Below are 19,609 nucleotides of genomic sequence, written 5' to 3'. Positions count from 1 at the left end.
TCGCGCGGCGCGCGGCCGCCCAAGCGGGTCCCAAATTCCCGCCAAAGGGCACCAATGGCAAAGGCCCTTGGGAAGCAGGGGCAGAGCTGCGGCCGAATGAGAGTGATTACTTGCCCAGCCGCCTCCTCTCCGTCGCCTGAGGCGGGAGAAAGGGAAAGAGAAGTGCGTTTAGGAATATCTGCTTCCGCCTTTTTTCAGTTAAGATTCGTCAGTTCCAAGCTGTTCTATTCTGCTGTCCCGTGTTGCTCCCTTATTTGGGGTGATTACCCTATTGTCTGTCCTAAATGACTCAGCTATAACTGATGCAATGTAGTTCACAGTGTCAGCTCCCTCTAAACATTTTCCCTCGACATCGTGAATCTGTTCCTGCTTTCTGTGATTCGCATTGCCCACCCAGCTTACATGGTTCTAGAATTTTCCTGCCCCCCCCCCCCCTTTAGTTGCATCGCGGACTTCAGCCAGCCAGCGATAAGAGAACTGCTTTATTATTGCCTGGACGAGGACCTGCACTTGCTGTTTCTTTTGCCGATAAGATTCCCATTTTTGGCCTATTTCCTCTTCAGATAACTGCACCCTCTTTCTTCTCTGTGTTCCCGTGATGCAAACTGTCGTTGTTCGATGGCCTGCCTAATTTCCTTATTTCACCAGCTTCGTGGCTTCCTGTTTTCTCTCCAGCGGTTTACTACTTTTACTTTTTTATCTTTGTACAAAGAATAGTTCTAACTGAATATAATCCCAATTGTGACGGGATGTTTCTCTTCTGCTTCCTCTATGCCGGCCGCTATTAGCGCGATTTGTTCGTCATTTAACTTTGCGTGCTCTTTTAATTCCCCGCATTTCTCTTTTGAGCAGGGCTCCCAACTGTAGGCTTGCGATCGCTTCCGAGGCTGTACTTCCTCTCTTCGTCTATTTCCATTCATGCGAGCTTGCTATACATCCCCTGCAACATTAAGCAGTAGTCAATGGTCGTTTGCCTGTTACGGGATTCCCACGTGATTTGTCCCTCATATTTAGTTTCACTATTTACAATATTTAGGTGATGTCGCTCACAGAAGTCTATAGCATCTACTTCTCGTTACAATCTGTGTATCCATCCAGATCCTTGATGTGGCCATTCATGTCACCCCTGCAGAATAATATCGGCACCTTCTCCAAACTGGTTTCTATAGTCATTGAGACACTCAACTATATTCTTGTTTTCTTGCCTGCATTTGTCCCCTGTCCCTAAATAAACTACTCCTAGCCAGGTCATTTTACTGGCAATTGTACCTGAAACCCAGACATGTTCATTGCAAGTTGACTTTATTCTTTGCCAATTTGTTCCTTGATGTGTGAGCATACCCACTCCTCTTCCGTTCCTCTCCGTTGTTCTGTTGCTTCCTTCCCAGACGTAGCCATCAATAAACGGTGGATCTTCTAGGTCCTAGCACAGCGCGCATACACCTAATTCTTCCTTTAACTGGTGTTCTCTTTGTAACATGTTTATTAACCTGACCCTAGTGTTAAATTTCTCTTTTGTAATTTTCTTCCTGCACCTTCCAGTGGCCATTTTGGTGGGGTCAGACGCCATTGTTACAGTTTCTACTTTGCTTCTATCTACCCTTTCGGCCTGAGCCGCAGTGGACCTCCTAAAATAGCTACTGTCCGGCCTGCCAAGCGCCAGCCGATCTCGGCTCTTAGCCTTCCATTAAAATGGATGCCATCTCGTGTAAAGTCTCTGCCAAAGCCTGCTCTATGCACTTCCCTGTTTATGATTGCAGTGGAAGCGGGGGCAGTGGCGACCTCACCGAGGTGCGGCGGGAGGGGGAATTAGACCCCTTTGCGAAGGCCGTAAGAAGAAAAGCGGGCGCCCCCCTCAAGACCGTGTGTATACATGCTCCTTCCAACCGGGTCGGACTGAGTCAACCCACCCCCTGCAGTCGGGCTGGCTCAGCTATACTCGACGGTCGCTTAGTTCGACGCCCTATCGTTCACAAGAGCCCCACAACTGGTTTTCAGCCCAGCAGCCCACTCGACACGACTTTTGTCGGGCTCACGTAAACGCCCAGAGAGGGAAGGTGGGTGCGCGTGCTTCAACAGAAGTTTTTGCAGCTACTTGATGACCATGAGACCAGAATCCGCAACTTAAAAATTAAAGGGATTAAGGAAGAAAAAGATGAGAATATTGTCGCAATACTAAGTCACATTGGCACTACTTTGAATGAGCCCGTGACTGCTATGACCATGATGTCTGCCACAGTGTTAAAACTCTAAATGAAAATGCAGTTCCTAACATAATTGTGCAATTCAAGCACCGATCAAAACGTGACTCAGTGCTCCAGAGGGCAAAAGAAGTTAGGCTTTCCACTACTGACAGTGGGTGGTGAGATGCAAACCCTATTATCTAAATGAACATCTTTGCCCGACGCTGAAGAAGCTGATGTTTAAAGCTGTCGAAAAAAAGAAAGCCTGTGGTTGGAAATTTGTGTGGGCAAGGGACGGAAAATTTCAATATTGACCTGATGAATAAATCCAAGACTCAGCAGTGCTTAGAAACCAAACTCCTATCACACTCCTGTCACAATGTTATCAAAGATGCTACACGCATAATAACAACGTCGTGTACCTTATTGGACGTCTTTGTCACCAACATACCTGAACACGAAGATTTTGGTGGCGTTATCACGTTTTCCATAAGTGAACACTTGCCTATTTTCTTACTCTAAAAAAACGCTAAGGAAACATAGGGACGGAGCAGATATATTTAAAGCGTTTCAAGAGATTAATGAAAAAACTTTGAACACATTTCGCAGAAACCTTTGTTCTGTAAACTGGGAACCAGTGTATAGCTCCCCGACCGCCGATGGTGCTTATGAAGTATTTTTGAGATTGTTCATTGATGCATACTCAAGTTCATTTCCAATGAAAACTTGCAAAAAAAGAAGGAAAGTTCGAAAACCTTGGATCGATAACGATTGTTTGCAACTAATAAGAAAAAAAGAAAGGCTATTTACTAGGTTCTTGAACACTCTCAATCTGAAAGACTGGGACATTTTTAAAAGGCATAGAAAAAAAAAACAAATGCTAGGCTGTTGAAGGCAAAACAGGCTTATTTATGCAACTACTTTGAAGTTGGTGGTGCCCCAAAATCTGAACATATATGGAAAAAAATTTATGTGCTGCTAAATAAAGCTCCTGTGAAGGAAAATATTAATGAAATCACATTTAACAATAATGTCATTAAGGAAACTATGCTAGCAGAGGAATTTAATACCTTTTTTGTAAACTTGGTCACCAGCAAACATTCCTCGGAGGCAACAAATGGAATGATTAGAAATCCACAAAGTCTTTACTTTGACCCTACAAGCGAGACAGGTCTGTGCCGTGTACCATTCACTGAAAAACAGCTTTGCTTGTGATATTGATAATATCCAAATGAGACCAGTAAAATATGCACTAGACCTCATTTTGTCGCCGCTCACATACTTATACATTATTTCCCTCTCAACAGGCACTTTCCCCAGGAAGATGCAAATCGGCAAGGTAGTCGCTATATTTAAAAAAAGGGGACAAAAATGATTTGTCAAACTATCGGCTAATTTCCATCTTGCCAGTTTACTCGAACGGGTTAGAAGAACTCATTCACACACGAATTACCAAGTTTGCAACTAAACATAATTTAATTAATCCCACTCAGTTTGGCTTTAGAAAAGGAATGTCCACAGAATATGCTCTTTTGGCTCAAAAAGAAATAATTTTGAAAGCAATCGAAGAAAAATATGTAATTGCAGGTGTCTATATAGACTTCTCGAAGGCATTCGATAGCATAAGCCATGTTACTTTCTTAAAAAACTGGAAGTATATGGAATACGTTGAATAACTCTCGAACTCTTAAAGTCTTATCTCGAAAACAGAATGCTGTGCGTTTCCATGCAGTAAATTTTATCCACTTGCCAACCAATAAAAGCAGGTGTCCCCCAAGGGAGCATACCTGGCCCCCTATTATTTAACTTGTACATAAATCATAATACGAGTATTAGTTGCAACGCAGAATACGTAACATATGCAGACGACACGACAATATTTTTTCGCACTCGTTCCTATCATTCTCTTCAATACGAAATAAACAACACTCTTGAAAAACTGGCCACCTGGAGCGCAATTAATTCTTTACAGATTAATGTTAATAAAAGAAAGGCAAATATTTTCACTACCAGACAAGCAGCCAGCGCTCCAGAGATGACGTTCACCTTAAGCGACGCAGATATAGAAATCGTAGATTCTTTCAAATGTCTTGGTGTCAACTTTCACAAAAATATGTCCTGGGACACGCACGTTGACCACGTGACCACACAGATAGCAAAAGCTGCTGGGGTCATAACTAAATATAAATCGTACTTACCGGCAGCTGTTACATTACACATTTACAATTCACTTTTCCTTTCACATGTTAACTACTGTCTCTTAGTGTGGGGCAAAACAACAATTGGTAATTTAAATAGCATACATGTCCTACAGAAAAGAGCGATCCGCAGCATAGCAAATGTTCATTATCGTGAACACACGCCCGAACTTTTCATTAAATTTGACATTCTTTCCATCCATCATATGTACTCATTCTACCTTGCAAAGCGATAAAAATATGACTCGCATGAAATTCTCCGTACACTTTCAAACTTGACCCCTCAAACACGACACTACAATACACGCACCAATCTAATTTTGAAAATTCCTTACGTTTAAAACTATCTGAACAAATGCTCTGTCATGCCCTACAGACCCTACAAAACCACCTTCATTGTTAATGAATTAACATAAGCACCATTAACAACAATATGCTTAAGTCCTTATTAACGCGAGTGTGAGCGTGTATGAAATTGTTTCATGTATTTAGAAATTCTCTTTCCATTGTAAAATTGGTGTGCTACCATGGCTGCCTTGTATATATTGACTATTATTTGTGGCTCGAGAATGAGTGTATATTATTTTGTAATGCATATTGTACGTACTGACTGTTACACTTTCTAATGTATAAAGATGTATACATCTAGATCTTCCACTGTATATGCCTTGTAAATAGGGGTCTCGAAGCTCGTCAAGTGGAAACTTCCACTTTTTTCTTCGAGCCCTCCTCGTCCTCCGTTATTCTTTTTCTGAGGAAGAAATAAAATATTGATTGATGGATGGACTTTTAAGGACGTTTCGCAGTCGCATCGAAGCAAATTTCGCAATAGAGATTGGAAAAAAGAAGGACTCGGCGTAGCTATTTCACTAGGAATAAATGTCCCAAAAAATGCTCGAGCTGTGAGCCGCTGTGACTAGCAATCCAAAAGCAAATTATTTCTTCGTTAGCTCGAATATCACGTCTCCGTCATAATTTCTACATTTTCATGATAAGCAATAGCACGTTTAAGTCTTGCAGTGTCCTCTAACACAAAACCTTTTGGGTGTTTACCTTGCCTGTAATTTACATTTATATAAGCGCAATTGATGCAATTGCATTTCCGGGGCACAGCGTACCTTTTTTTCCTTCCGATACGCTAATTTAACCAAAGTGCAGATCACTCCGGAAGACGTTGTCAGCAATTACTATTCCAGCTACGCGCTGCAATCAGCGGACCTCCTGAGACGCCTCTTCCTTCATGGAGACGTCTTCCTTGGCCTCCTGTCGCACTGGCTCCCGGAGGCTGCTGCCGGTCTGCTCCGAGCTGCCCTGCAGTCGAGAATATTGTGAATCTTCCACGCTCCGCGCTGTACACTTTTTGAGTCTCGACAGAAGCTCTGCAGAGGTTACGGATACCCGCCATCACGTCAGGCTAAGTGGCTTCCGACGAATATTATTCATCGAGGTAAATTACCGCAAATAAATGCCACCATGAAAATCTACGCATCCCGACTAATATTTTAATAGGACGTTCTTGCGGGATAGTTGATTCATATTTCAAGAAATGGTAAAACTCCGCAAAAGACGAGATCATAGGCAACGAGGAACATAAAAAACACCACGGGCGCAGACTGGCTACTCTTTATTCATGAAAAGGCAGCACAGTCTATATAAAGTGAAAAACCCAAGCACGTGACCGCCTCGTCATTCGCACATGTACAGATGAAACAGGCGGTCACGTGTTTGGGTTTTTCACTTGATGCATATACTGTGTTGCCTTTTCATATATTCGAATAAACAGTTGGCAGTCTGCGCCCGTGGTGCTTTGTATGTTCCTCGTTTCCTATGTCCTCTTCTTTTGCGCAGTTTTAACATTTCTCGAAAATATTATCAATCCAATTCATTTTCAAATTTCGCAGGCGGAAGGAGGCTGCTGCGTGGCAAACTTGTCCCCGGGTGGGCGATATATTGTTGCGAGGGGCGAAACTAAAACCTCACACTCATGTTTTCGAGCAGAACGAAACGCGTCACGAGCTGCTCGCGTATCGAAAAGAGCAGTAAAAATTGGAGAGGACAATTTAGCTCCGCCTTAAAGGTATAACGCGATAATTAATGGGATAATGCCCATATACGCGGAATCGGTCATTCTCGAATTTCATAGATTCCTGGGAGTCCTCATACCATTTCTGGCGCAGTAGTGCAGCGGGCAAGCGATGCCCCGCAATGGCAGGTGCTGTCACTAGGCTGGGGGTGGTTGTGCGACCCAGGCCGCTCTTCCCGAGCAACCTCCCGACAAATAATTAATTTAACTGACCATGTGGTCATTTTGCTCACAATCTGGTGGGCAAGTTGCGATGAGGCCGCAAGGCCACATGTCCAAGATTGCTTCGCGAGGGATTTTCGCTCACAAGCCGACGACGACGCCGGATGTTCTGCAGAAGGGGCCTCCCCTTCTCCCCTTACCGCTATCGCGCTAAACTTCGACCGTCGTCTTTGCCTATCACTTCACAACGGACACTGCCAGACAAGACACAGGGGACCTCCCTTTAACAAAGTCGAACGAGCGTGCCTCAAAGGCCCAGAGATAGATCCAAGGGGAATGGGCTCGATTCTCATTGCACCCCAGTTTTCTTTTAATTTCGATTTATAGTAAGTTACAATCTGGCACGCCAAATTGACATCTGAGTCAAGTTGCAACCTTATATTCTCAATCTATCTGATGTTTCAATCACTCTCCAAATCCGCCATCCCACTAGCTTTTCGACTGATTCGCATTTTCTCGCACGTCACCAGCGCCGGTGCCGCCGTGCTGAACGGCAGCCTAAACGCTGTCGCATTAAACGGTCCCTGAAAAGGTGTTTGAGGTTGTTAATAAAATACTCGCATTGTGTAGAGTACAGGACAACGAGCGTTCGTTACAATGCAATTTTTAAAACTCCCGATTCCGCGCCCAGCGGTGACCTGCGGTGCTAGGCTTTCGCCCGATTCCAGGCTCGTTGCGTCAGCATCCGCGTTCGGTGCGTCATAAAGCGCTCGTTACTTCAGCAGCGGATTGCTAGCATTGGTCCGCGCGCGTCGGCAGCCGGCGGAGGGGGCGAGGGCGAGGGGCCGGCGTTGGGGCGCCAACATTTCAGCGTGCAAAAAGTGACGAGAGAAGTAGGTAAGGCGCGAAAACGCGAAAATTCAAATTTTGACTAGAGATAACTCCGCTTCCCCAAAATGCGTCTACAAAATTCTTCCTGGAGGTTATTTGTGAAGCGCCGTCTTTTAGCATCCTAGGCACATAGCATCTTTGTTGAGGCCGCCTTTCACAGCCCCTTTAAGAAGCAGGAGGAAACGTTGAAGTTGTGCGCTGTGCACTGCCCTGATTTCCAGAAGACAAAACAGGCAAACCTTGCCGCCATATGCCACGCATATAGGTGAGGGGTAATCAAATTTTCTGGAAGTTGCCGCGACGCAATGCGATCGCGTGCATGTCGATGGCCATGACGTTTCGCTAAATGGCAGCCTGTATAGGCGCGCCGAGCAGTTTGACGTTCAGTAAGTTGATGAATGAAATCAATAAAAACTTTATGCGAAACAAACGGGCCTGAGGGAGCAAAACCAGGGACGAGCGGTAACTTGCAAGTCTACTCAAAGAAAGCGGAATCAATCCGTGGAACTAAAAGTCGCAGCACGTACAAACAGCGAGCAAAACGCACATCAGCAGCGAAAATCATACAAAAGAGGCCATCAGACAACGTAGCTGAGCATAAAAACCGAACACCCAAAAAACAAGGAAGTTAATACAACCAAACGGGGGCAAAAGAGCTAGAACTGATGGGTCCCAGGAAGGCGTCCTCATCGTCGTCCGGCTGCGGTGCGTCTACAGGGGCTCGTGACAGGCAATCAACGCCAGAGTGCTTGCGTCTGGACTTGTAAACAACGTTGACGTAAAACTCCTGGAGGCGCAGACTAAGTCGAGTGAGACGGCCGGAGCGGTCATTCAAATTGGCAGGCCAGCACAGTGCATGGGGATCGCCAACCACGTTGAACGGTCGTCCGTTCTGGTAGGGGCGGAATTTTAGACGTAGCCCAGATGATGGCAAGGCACTCCTTCTCAGTTGTCGAATAGTTAGCCTCGGCCTTGGATAGGGAACGGCTAGCGTATGTGATGACTTTCTCCAGCCCGCCGCTTTTTTGAACGAAGACGGCGCCTAGGCCCACTCTGCGCGCGTCCGTATGAACTTCAGCATCGCGTTTTCATCAAAACGCTCCAGGATCGTGGGGACTGCAAAGGACGCTGAAGTTCCTTGAAGGTTTCTGCTTGCGGCGCTCCCCATTAAAATGGCACGTCTGCCTTTGTCAGTTGGGTCAGAGGCTCGGCGGTGCACGAAAAGTTGACAAATCATGGGTAATTTGCGCACAGTCCGAAGAAAATGAGCACAGCTCTCTTATCGGCCGGCGGTGGAAACTGTTCAATAGCAGCTGTTTTCTGCGGGTCTGGGCGTACACCCTTCTCGCTAACGATGTGGCCTAGAAACAGCAGCTCTTCGTAGGCAAAGTGGCACTTCTCTGATTTCAGGGTTAGGCCAGAGGACTTGGTTGCCTCCAGTACTGTTCGAAGCGTTTTTAGATGGTATTCAAAGTTCGAGGTTAAGAAAACGGTGTCATATAAATATACTGGACAAATTTAACACTTCATGCCTGCCAGCACCTATTCATTACTCGCTGAAACGTCGCTGTGGCGGAAAAGAGACCAAATGGCATCACTTTGAATTTGTAGAAGCTATCCGGAGTGATGCATGCAATCTTCTCGTGGTCTCTTTAATCCACCTCAATTTACCAGTATACGCTCCTGACGTCCATCAATGAGAAATACTTGGCGTTGCAGAGCTTGTGCAGTTTGTCGTCGATTCGGAGGAGGGAGTAGTCGTCCTCCTTCGTTATCTTGTTTAAGCGGCGGTAATCGACGCCAGAATTGAAATGAGCCGTCTTTCTTCTTTATTAGAACAACCGGTGCTGCCCAGGGACTCTTCGATGGTTGAATGACGCCGTCATGAAGCATCTCTTCCACTTGGTCCCGGAAGGCTTCTCGTTCTCGCGGCGACACACGGTACGGGCTCTGGCGAATAGGTCAGCCGTGCTGGTCGGTTACAATGAGATGCTTGGCAACTGGCGCTTGTTGGACCTTCGGCGATGACGAGAAGCACTCACTGTAGCTTCAAAGCAGATTGCGGAACTGTTATTGCCTGTTACGGTGCAGGGCTGGGTTTATGTCGAAAACATGCTTGAGATATCCCTTAGGCGAATCTTCTGGGACTCTAACGGAGAGAGGGACGGCGTCGCGAACGTGGGATAGTTCGTCGAGGAAAGCAAACGTCATTACTTTGTTAACATGGTGGCAATCTTCGCTGAATTTCTGCAGCAGCACTTCAGCCTGTCCATTGCGGAAATGTGCAGTGCCTCTTGCGACGCCGATTCCTCGGTCTAAAAGCAATTAAATGTTCTCTTCGATTATGGCTTCAGCGTCAATGGCTTTCGTGGCGCCTACGGTCACTATAGCGCTTGAACAAGGTGGGACGCTCACTTCATCCTCCAGGACACTCAGGGCAACGTGATCTCCCAGAGTTCTCATCGAAAGGATGGCTTCATCTGTCAAAAGCGTGATGAGCTTGGAACGGAGGTAGATGATCGCTGATGCTCATTAAGGAAATCGACGCCGAGTATCACGTCGCAGGAACTTTGCTGTAGTACGGCGAAGGTCGCAGGATAGGTATATCCCTTGACGGTCACTCGCGCTGTGCATCGTACTCATGGCGTAATGAGGTGGCTCACTGCGGTGCGAATTTGGGGGCCATCCCAAGGAGTCGTGACATTCCTCAGCTGCGCAGCGAATGTTCCATTCACCACCTAGTAATCGGCTCCTTTGTCGACTAGAGTGGTAACTTCGCGGCTGTCGATAGTCACTTCTAAGTCGAATGTCCTGGCTCTTTCTTTGCACGTCGTCCTCGGCGTCGAGTCGCGGCTTCGTCGCGCATGTGAATCATGTGTAGCGCGTGTCGTCGAAGTTTTTCTGAGTGGCGGTGTCGTTTTGAAGGCAGTTCGCGTCATCGTCGAGGTTGTCGTTGTGTGCGGCGTCGTTGTGGCGGGTGCAGAGTCTTGATACGGCATGGTCGGTGATCTTTGTCGGTTTGCTGGTGAGCAACCTAACCTCCAAAGGGTGCTTTCTCTAAATTCTCCTGCGGGGGCTGGGGGACATTATTTTTTTATTATTTATTTATTTTCCAGAAGACAACTGGATGGTCTCTTGGGCTAAAAGCTACACAAAAGCTTGACGAGGCCCGAAGAACCGCTGCGTAGCTGTGGCACGGCCTCGCGGGAGCGGGAGAGACGGTTAGATGACAGGTACTCCTATCGGCGCAGGTACTCGCTCGTATCCCGAGGTCTTTTGCCGGGACGAGGTCGTGGGGCATCACTTGAGAAGCCAAGCAAGCCCATTCTTTTGCAGCGGAAGTTCCGAAGAATGTGGCCGGGTTCGCCGCAATGGAAGCAGAGCGGGTGGCGCTGGTCAGGGGTCCCCCAGAGGTCGGCTTTTCTTCGGAGAGCTTGCAACTGAGTTGGGCGGGCGGGCGATTGGGATCTTTGGGGTGGTAGATACGTCTCCTGGCGCTCAGTGGGAGAGCGCTTTGGCTGTGCACCGCAGCGGCGTAAGTCATGTCCTCGGGTTGTGTGGCCATCAAAGTTACGGTGCCAAGTGCCTGTTGAACTTTTTCTTGAACCACATCAATGAGGGTCGCTGTTTGAGGCTGTGGGGAGTTGGCAGTAGTCGTCGGAGCTCATCGCGGACGATTTCTCGGATATCTTTCCGCAACTTGTCTCTAGTGGTGGTCGGCGTGTCCGGACGAATTGCGCAGACATAAACGGCGGTTGCACAGCCGAGCCCGGACGTCAACGGGTCATGTCGATCGCGCAGGCTTCTTGCATGTATTCCTCGACGGGTTTTGGCGGCTGGCGTACGAGGCTGGCAGAGAGTTGTCCTTTTACGCCGCGTATTAAAAACCGAAATTTCCTTTCCTCGGTCGTCTCGGTGTCGGCGCGGTGAAATAGGCGCTTCATCGCCTCTACGTAACCACGGACGGGATCTTTTGTAAGCTGTATCCGGGGCTCGAGGAGTCTTTCGGCTCTATTTTTTCCTCACGACACTGGTGAATACCTTCAAAAGTTCAGTCTTGAGTAGCCTCCATGTCGTTAGGGACGACTCGTGGTTTTCGTACCACGCACGTGCTGAGTCCTCCAGGGAGAAAAACAAGTGTCCAATTTTTGCCGCATCATCCGAATTATTGAATGATGCCACGCACTCAAATTGGTCCAACAATTCTTCGGGGTCTTCGCCTAGGGATCCACTGAAAGTTGGTGGCACCCGCGGCGGCTGCTTTGTGCGGTAGGGTAGGATCTCGAACAGCAAGGCTAATACCGGGGCCAGTTGGTTGATCATTATGCGAACGTATGCGCTAAGAGATCAGCCGGCTGATCGATAGTGGGTTCGCTGAGAAAAATACCACGTCAGTGGCCGAAAAACTGCAAAATCCTTGACGAGGCAAGGAAAGAAGTCGGAAGAGCAGGAGAGTAGAGAAGGAGTGGTTGTCACACTGTATATACATAAGGTATCGCACGCATTGAAGAAAGTGGCAAACGATCATCAAGTGAAAGTTGTATTTAGCGCACCAAAAAATCTGATATGCCTCTGCAACAAGGTGAATGCGAAAAGAAAGCGTGACAATCGCAAGGAATGTTACGTTGCTCATAGGTAAAGGTGCATACCATGCCAGAGAGACATTCTTTATAAGATTCCAATAATATGCGGGAAACAATACATTCGACAATGAGGAAGATGTGTCAACACGAAGCTTCTGGAGCATAATAATAAGTGTGAAAAAATTAACCATACGGGGTATTTAACGCAACATTGCAGCAGATGTAAAAAGAAATGCGAAGCAATGTTCCACAGGGCCACAATTGTGGGTAAGCAGAAAGAAAGGATTGAAAGAGAAATAGTTGAAGCGTTTTTAATCGAAAAGGCTGAAAATGGAATGTGTGTAAACGCTCCTTCTATTGCACTTACAAAAAACGAAATTGATGTGGTAAATACAGATGTTAGGTGGCGGTGATGGTCACGTGACTGATGACGGGAAGGTTGTATTTTTCAAAAAAACTGACGTTGAGTATATAAACGCATCTTCCGCAAGGAATAAACAGTTGTTAGCTTGAGCTTGCGTCGTGCGTGTACTATCTTCTTGTGTCGCTCTTAGCGCATACGTTCGCATAAGGATCCCGAACTCGGAATGTTCTCCCTGGAGACGTCGGCTGGCTCGGTTAACTGGCGGCTCGTCCCCCGGTGTGAAGCAGAGAGGGCTGGCGTTATGACTTGAAGGGGGTGTCAGGTACTCGGACGTCTACCCTGCACTTCCACAAAATGTCACGTAGTGGTGACTGCAATCCGGAGAGCACAAAGACAGCGAAAATGGCGTCTAAACAACACTCTTTATTTGGGCTCACTTGCACCCACAATGGACTGAATCACTCGGCGTCAGAGCAACAAGCGCGCTCGGCGATCGTCGAAGAGAATGCCCGCCCGCCGCTCTCGAGTTTGCTCGATTTAAAGCTGATAGCGAACTTCCGAGATAGAGCGTTCAAAGTTACTAGAACATTCTGGAACAACGTAGAATCAGCTCCCCTTGGATTTGCTCAATCGAGATAAATCTCGTCGCGTCTTCCATCGCAAACAAAGCGATAAAGCGGCGTGCCGGCAGCTTTGAAGATTGAGCAAAGAAACACTGCAAAGATTCGCAGAATTATACACTATTAAATGCTGTAATTTCTTGACAAACATAATTTTCGGTTTTAGGCAAGGACTTCCGGCGTGTGCTTAGCTGACAGAAACAATCCATGATTTTGCAACTTCATTCAATGAAGGTACAGAAACTGAGGCAATATTATTGATTTTTTTGAACGCATTTCATAAATTTTCTCATAAACAAACTTTTCTGTTAACCAGTTAACCAGTTAATCAGTTAACAGAGTGAATCGCAGCGTACCTAACAAGGAGAAAACAATTCGTTTCTTTTTATGACACTTTCTAAGCATTGGTAACGATGGATTAGAGAGTATGCCAGGAATCTGTGTTAACGCCGCTTTTATTTTATGTATTAATGACAATTTACTAGATATTCCAGTCACCTTGAAGTTTTTGCCGACGACTGTGTTCTGTACTCTGAAATTAACAGCATATCGGACCAATGAATAATGAACAGTACGCTTCAAAAAGTTGTTTCTTGGTGTCATGACTGGCAGATGGTCATCAAATCAAATCAAATCAAATTCATTCATTTCACCACAAATATACATGGCGGAGCTCTTGGGCAAAAAGCTGCTCGGGGAAGCTTGACGAGGCCCAAGAGACTATAACAAGGTAGAGCTGTGCAGATACATGATTGCAATATGACAAGAAAACAATATTATATGGATTGTTATATACAAGGAAAACACGGCTTGTGTATACAATACAAAAATTGACTCTGTATAGAAGTGAGCCTATTACATGTTCAAAAACCAACTATCGTAGGCGACGTAGTTTGTATTTGTATCAGTATTTGATAAAGAAACACAAAGTAATCAAAAGCTGGACAGACATTTAGGTTTTTACAATGCATTTAGAAATTGTTGGCGCAATCTTTTCTTGTGGGCTTAGCGTCAAATTTAAACTTGTTTAACAGTGAGGGGAGGTTATGTTTCAAGGTCTGGTTCTTATAATTTGTTCGGAAACGTTTTCTGTGTTCCGTGTGGATACGACTGGTTCGTGGGGTTGTAGTGAAGCGGCGAAAATTAAAAAGTCACGAAATGAATTAGTCTAAGAGAAGTATGTACGCAAAATTCGGAAATGGTATAATGAAAAGACAGGAATGACCTTATAGGTTGCGAAAAGCGGATCGGTATGTGCTAAGCTTTCATGATTCCCGAATTCTTTTTTGGGTTGTAAAAACTTTTTGTTTATTTGTGTTGGTTTTGGTGCTCCCGAAAAGAGTACAATTGTTGATATGTGAAGCAAATAAGGCATGGTATATTTGGAGCTTAACGCGTGTTGGAAAGAAGGTGCGACAACGCGAGACGACTCCAGCTACAGCGGAGATTTTGAAAAAACTGTTTTCATGAGAATACATTAGAAGTGTTAGCTTTTCACCAGCCAATTGGTGGCGCCCCCTGCACTGGCCACCGCGGCTCGAGGCGGGGCTGGTATAGGAGGAGGACCGAGGGGAGTGGGTTGTGTGGGCGCGTGTGACAGTCGTCTCCTGTGTGTTCCGTGTGCGACGGGCGTGCGTTCCTGTGTGCGATTTCTTTCCGTTTTTCTTTTCATTAAACCACCTTTTCACTAGCCGGCTCTTGGCTCAGTGGATTCGCGAACCCGAGGTTACAACATAAGAAATCTTTGGTTTTTTACTACAGTATTGATAATACATAAAGTTGAATGCCGCAATGGAACGAACACAGGAAGACAGACTTAGAAAGAGTGCCTTTTTTCCATTGAGCCACTCAACTTTATGATGAACCAACTAGCCAAGCAGCAAGTACTATTGATAATACCTTACTTTTCGAAGTAAGCACCTGTAAGTACTTAGCGCTGTGGATATCGAATGATCTTAACTGGAGTACCCATATTAACTATGTAATTGAAAAACGCTAACAGTAAACTTTTTTTCATCAGGCGGGTGGTTAAGATTTGTACTCCTTCTGTACGTCTCCTGGCTTATAAATAAGTTGTAGTACCTATTTTAGACTAGGCTGTCATGATTTGGAACCCTTTAACAAAATCTAACATTGCTAAACTAAAACGGTACAGAAAAGAGCTGGGCGTTTCATTTGTAACGTAACACATTTACCAGGACTTCTTAAAGATCTTTTAAGGAGGCCGAATCTATCTCTCTTGTCACAATGAAATCGTTCCTCGCTACTGAAATTTTTATAGCATTTTATTAATTTCCATTAGAAAACTGACATAATTAATATCATATATTTCTCTTCCGGATACGCTACTTGCCAAGGGCATAATTTAACTATAACCCCGTTTTCCTCGCGTAAAAACACTTTCAAGTTTTCAATCTTTACCCGCACATTAGTTGACTGGAATCAGCCAGAAAACAACGCCGCCTCTTTGTCAACGTTAACTGTGCTTTCATCAAGTTTAGAATAATTCTGTTTGATGCATTATTCTCTATTTTGCTTCTTTGCTGTAGCCTCGTGTGTAATAATCTAAGTTATTTATTTGTTGCTATTGAGCCCAGTATTGTGTGTTTATTGTGCTTTCTAAGTACAACTAGTGCTGAGTGCACTTTTTTCTACATGCCATTGTTTTAAATCACGCTTTTAAAATAATTTCTGCTAAAATCACTTCGTGGTGATTGCAGTATCTTCAAATAAATAAATAAATAAATCTTCCACAGCAGAGGCGTAACATGGGAGCATATTACATAATCTGTGCTTTCCTACAGAAAGCCAGTTCTCAAATTTAACATTCACTGAACTTACACTCAGCCCTGATAATTTAAAAAGGTATCCGCTTAGACACTGAAACATTTTTGAAAGTTCACCTCACCTGCTTTAACACCTCTTTTTGGGCTAGTTGGTGCATACTTGATTTAGAGAAAACCTAGCGCAAAAACATGCAACCACAAAGACAGAACAGACGAGACACAAACGCTAACTCACAACTGGGTTTTTTATTGAAGCAGGATGCAGTTTATATACGGTGAAGCTTCTAGGACAGAGAAGGGTGACAAGGAGGAGAAGGAGGAGAAGGTGAACAACGGGAACATCGCTTCGCAAAAAACACGCAGGCAGCCAAAAAAAAAATCATACAAGAAAAAGAAAAAGTTACATGATAACTGAATCTAAAAATTGATACTCTGAATCAAAAAGAGGTAAAGAAGGGGTACTGATGCACTACTGCCATATTTCTTGATGTAGAAAGCCTACAGACTAACACGCGCCATCTTATCTGTGCTCTTGCCAAGAATCTTGGTCTCATTCAAAATCACCTCGCACCTGTCGCAGCTCATTACGGGCGCAATCAAATGTGCGTACTTGTCTTTTAAGTCTGACAAATTTCGGGCATGGTCCCCCAAGCGCTCATTGATGCAGCGGCCAGTTTGACCAACATAAAACTTCCCACATGTTAAGGGGATAGCGTAGACCACTTCTACGGAACACTTAATAATCGGAGTGTCGTGCTTTATCTGGCAACCCCGCTTCCTAGAGCTGGCGATTCGGGGGCACAACTTTCCCAGCTTGTTGGGAGCCGAAAAAAACGACACTCACGCCATGCCTGTTGGCCACTTTCCTCAAGTTGTGCGAGGTCTTGTGTAAATAAGGCACAACTAGCGGCTTTTGTGTCCTAGCACGATCTTCTCCGGACTTTCTTCGGGTTCCGTGTTTTAGTTTTTGGAGGTGGGTCTCGCAAACAGCAACCAACACAGAGCAGGGGAAGCCAGCCGCCGAAAGTCGGCCGATCTGATTGTGAAAGCTGTCTTGCAACTGATGCGGGCACGTGCAACCACAAATTGGTAGCTTGGAAATAGGTCCTATGTACAAAAGCGCGGTATACGCTCTTCTGTTGCGGCTTTGGTATGCGAGAGATTTTTACTTGAATATGACCGAGAACTGAAGGCTTTTCTTGACACCCGAGGTATTGTTAAAATTTGTAGATCTCATGATGACTTTCTACTCCTTTTAAGCTAGATTTGAACGATGACGCAGCTGTTTTTACTAAATACAAGAATTTGAATTTTATAAAAAAAAACCTGCACAGCAGAATTGATTGTAGTTTTTAGAAGATTCCTTTTTACTTAAGACAACGACCTCTTTCGCGCTTTTATGCCACGATCAAAGAAAGCTGATGCTTTGTTTGTTCTCCACCAAGACTAAAAGCCAGTTTTTAAGACCAACTTCAATGCCTTTAACAGGCAGGATTTCAGAGCCCCATAATTTGTAACGTGGCAGAGAATTTGCAGAAATGACTGCGCAAACATGAGAGGAGCTCTGATGACTCGTGTCTCGGGCAGGAAAACGAAATTCAAAATATTTTCGAATGTGCAAAAATTGTCCCTTAGGGTGTCAAAAGGGTGGTTACTAAGCTCGGAATTGACGCTGATTTTGCACATTGAAGCGCTCTGTATGATTTTACAGGCACAGCAGCGCACAAAAGATGTGAACAGAGTAGACAGACAAGGACGAGCGCTGCACGTCCTACAATTCTTTCTCGCGATCTCGCCAGCAGATCGAGCCGTGGTCATCGTATACGCGTGCGCAATTAGGCGAGTTCTTTTTCGGAGAAGGCAATAGAGGCGGAGCTCACACAGGCCTCCCCCATACTACATACATTATGAGTTCTGATTCTATGATTTGACGTGTGATGCTATCTTTGCTTCTCTTGGTAAGAGAAGTGCGCTCAAGCCAAGGAGAACAATCACTGCATGTCAGAAATGACTCGGCAGAAGACCTTCAAAATCTTTTCCCTCACGCGCATTTTTTACGTTGATGGAGTGCTCTATTAACCTGTCGTTTAAGCATCTCCCAGTCTGAGCAACATACATGCTTCCGCAACTCAAGGGAATTTGATAAACTACGCCTTCTGAGCATTAAACGTAAGGCTGCCTGGGCTTCTTGCTATAGTCACGTTGCTGGGTTGCTTCCGGATCAATCAATCTGGAGTTTGACAGCTTGTTAGGTGCAGTAAACACGACTTTCACGTCGTAGCGCTGGACAGCCTTTTTCATGTGTGACAACGTACAAATATAAGGTATAGCAGCTACCTTCTGGCTACGCTGGGCGTGGGCGTCGAACTTAAGCACCTCAGTGCGTATCTTTTTGGGAGGCCCTCAGCGACCGAAGCATGCAAATACTGAGGGTATCTGGATCTCAGCAGTTTTTCGACTTCATGGTTGAACGCTGCTGAGAGAAGGTGCGGGCAAGTTTTGTTGAGAGCGTTCTTGAATCAATAAGTGGCCAAAGCTCTTTTAACTAGCTTTGAGTGGGCGGAGTTCAAAGCCAGAAGTGGGGTGTTGGCGCGCGGTTCATAGGACCAGCAGACAGCATTGCATTTAAAATAACAACGAATGTCTAAGAATCTAATTTGGCCATTGACTGGCAGTTCCTGGGTAAGGTCAAGCGATCAAGACCAGAGCAGCATTCTTTCGTTCGTCAGGTGTCACGGCACGCCTGGGTGTAGGCGAACACCCGCTGTGCCTCGGAAGGTATTGATGTCCTTAAGCGTGGCAAGAATTCTGAACCCAGCCTACCCGTAAGACGTGTAGTTTCCTTCCTACGCGACCACTCGCTCAGACTTCTAACGGCTGACAACGAGGATGGTTTCGCTGTATTGCCTAGCGCAGTTTTTGAATCCAAATCAAGGGATGATAGTTATTCTGTGTTTGTACCCCATTCAAATGTATCCTCAAGGAAAGTCAAGAATCGCTCAAAAGAAACTTTGCCATCGACTATATATTTCTGAACTTGTGAAGGTGATCTATAAGAGCAGGAAAACTTTTTAAACGTCTTTTTTAGTGCTAAAACTCAGATGCCCCTAAGGACCATTGTCGGGGAATCTGGAACCTGGCAGCACTTTGTTGCTCGTTTCTTACAGCGTCATCTTAAATTTTTATCCGTGGACGACCCTTTTCTCATTAACAACTCTAACCAGGTTTTAGAATTTTAACTAAAATACGGACATGTGCTGTAAAGCCTTCTCAATTGACATTAAGGACCTTTTTTTTTTGAAGCGATGTTTATTGCCTCAGGGCATAAACGCTATGAAATGATGGATGAGTGAGATGCTTAAATAAATGAACAAAGGTGGCCTGATTTGATGAAATCAAGAAGTGAACGATGATACGGACCCTGTGTCCAGGCAATATATGAATCCGGATTTTCCGGTGGGAGTCCCACTGCCGCCAGGTGCCGAACTCTCGTCGGCTTCAGCGCCGGGCAGTCCCACAACAGGTGGTGGATATCCGCCTCAGAGTCTCTGTTCTTGCAGACTGGACACCCGGGGCGGGGGTATAAATCTTTGAAATGCGGCCACTTGCGTGTCACAGCTGGAGTTAGGGCAACCCCGATCCGTATCCTACGAAGCGCAACCTCCTCTGCACGGGTAAGACAACGGGGGAAGGTTACTGCACACGAGGGGATTAGAGCACGTGTGCGGCGCCAGAGGTG

The 19,609-nt window shown here is 45.5% G+C and overlaps 1 protein-coding gene across 1 annotated transcript in view; it reads right to left on the bottom strand.

Annotated features, from left to right (window-relative positions):
• LOC144119395 (testis-specific serine/threonine-protein kinase 3-like) overlaps positions 1 to 19,609 on the bottom strand; it is a 984,587-nt gene that overhangs the window by 120,159 nt on the left and 844,819 nt on the right. The window contains exon 8 of the mRNA XM_077652021.1: positions 5,600 to 5,692. Coding sequence (XP_077508147.1) covers positions 5,600 to 5,692 — 93 coding nt within the window. The remainder of the gene's footprint in view (positions 1 to 5,599; positions 5,693 to 19,609) is intronic.

This window comes from Amblyomma americanum, chromosome 2 (assembly GCF_052857255.1).
Source record: "Amblyomma americanum isolate KBUSLIRL-KWMA chromosome 2, ASM5285725v1, whole genome shotgun sequence".
Classification (NCBI taxonomy): Eukaryota; Metazoa; Arthropoda; class Arachnida; order Ixodida; family Ixodidae; genus Amblyomma; species Amblyomma americanum.
Note: the sequence above shows the minus strand (reverse complement) of the source record. Positions and strands in the feature narration are given on the sequence as shown.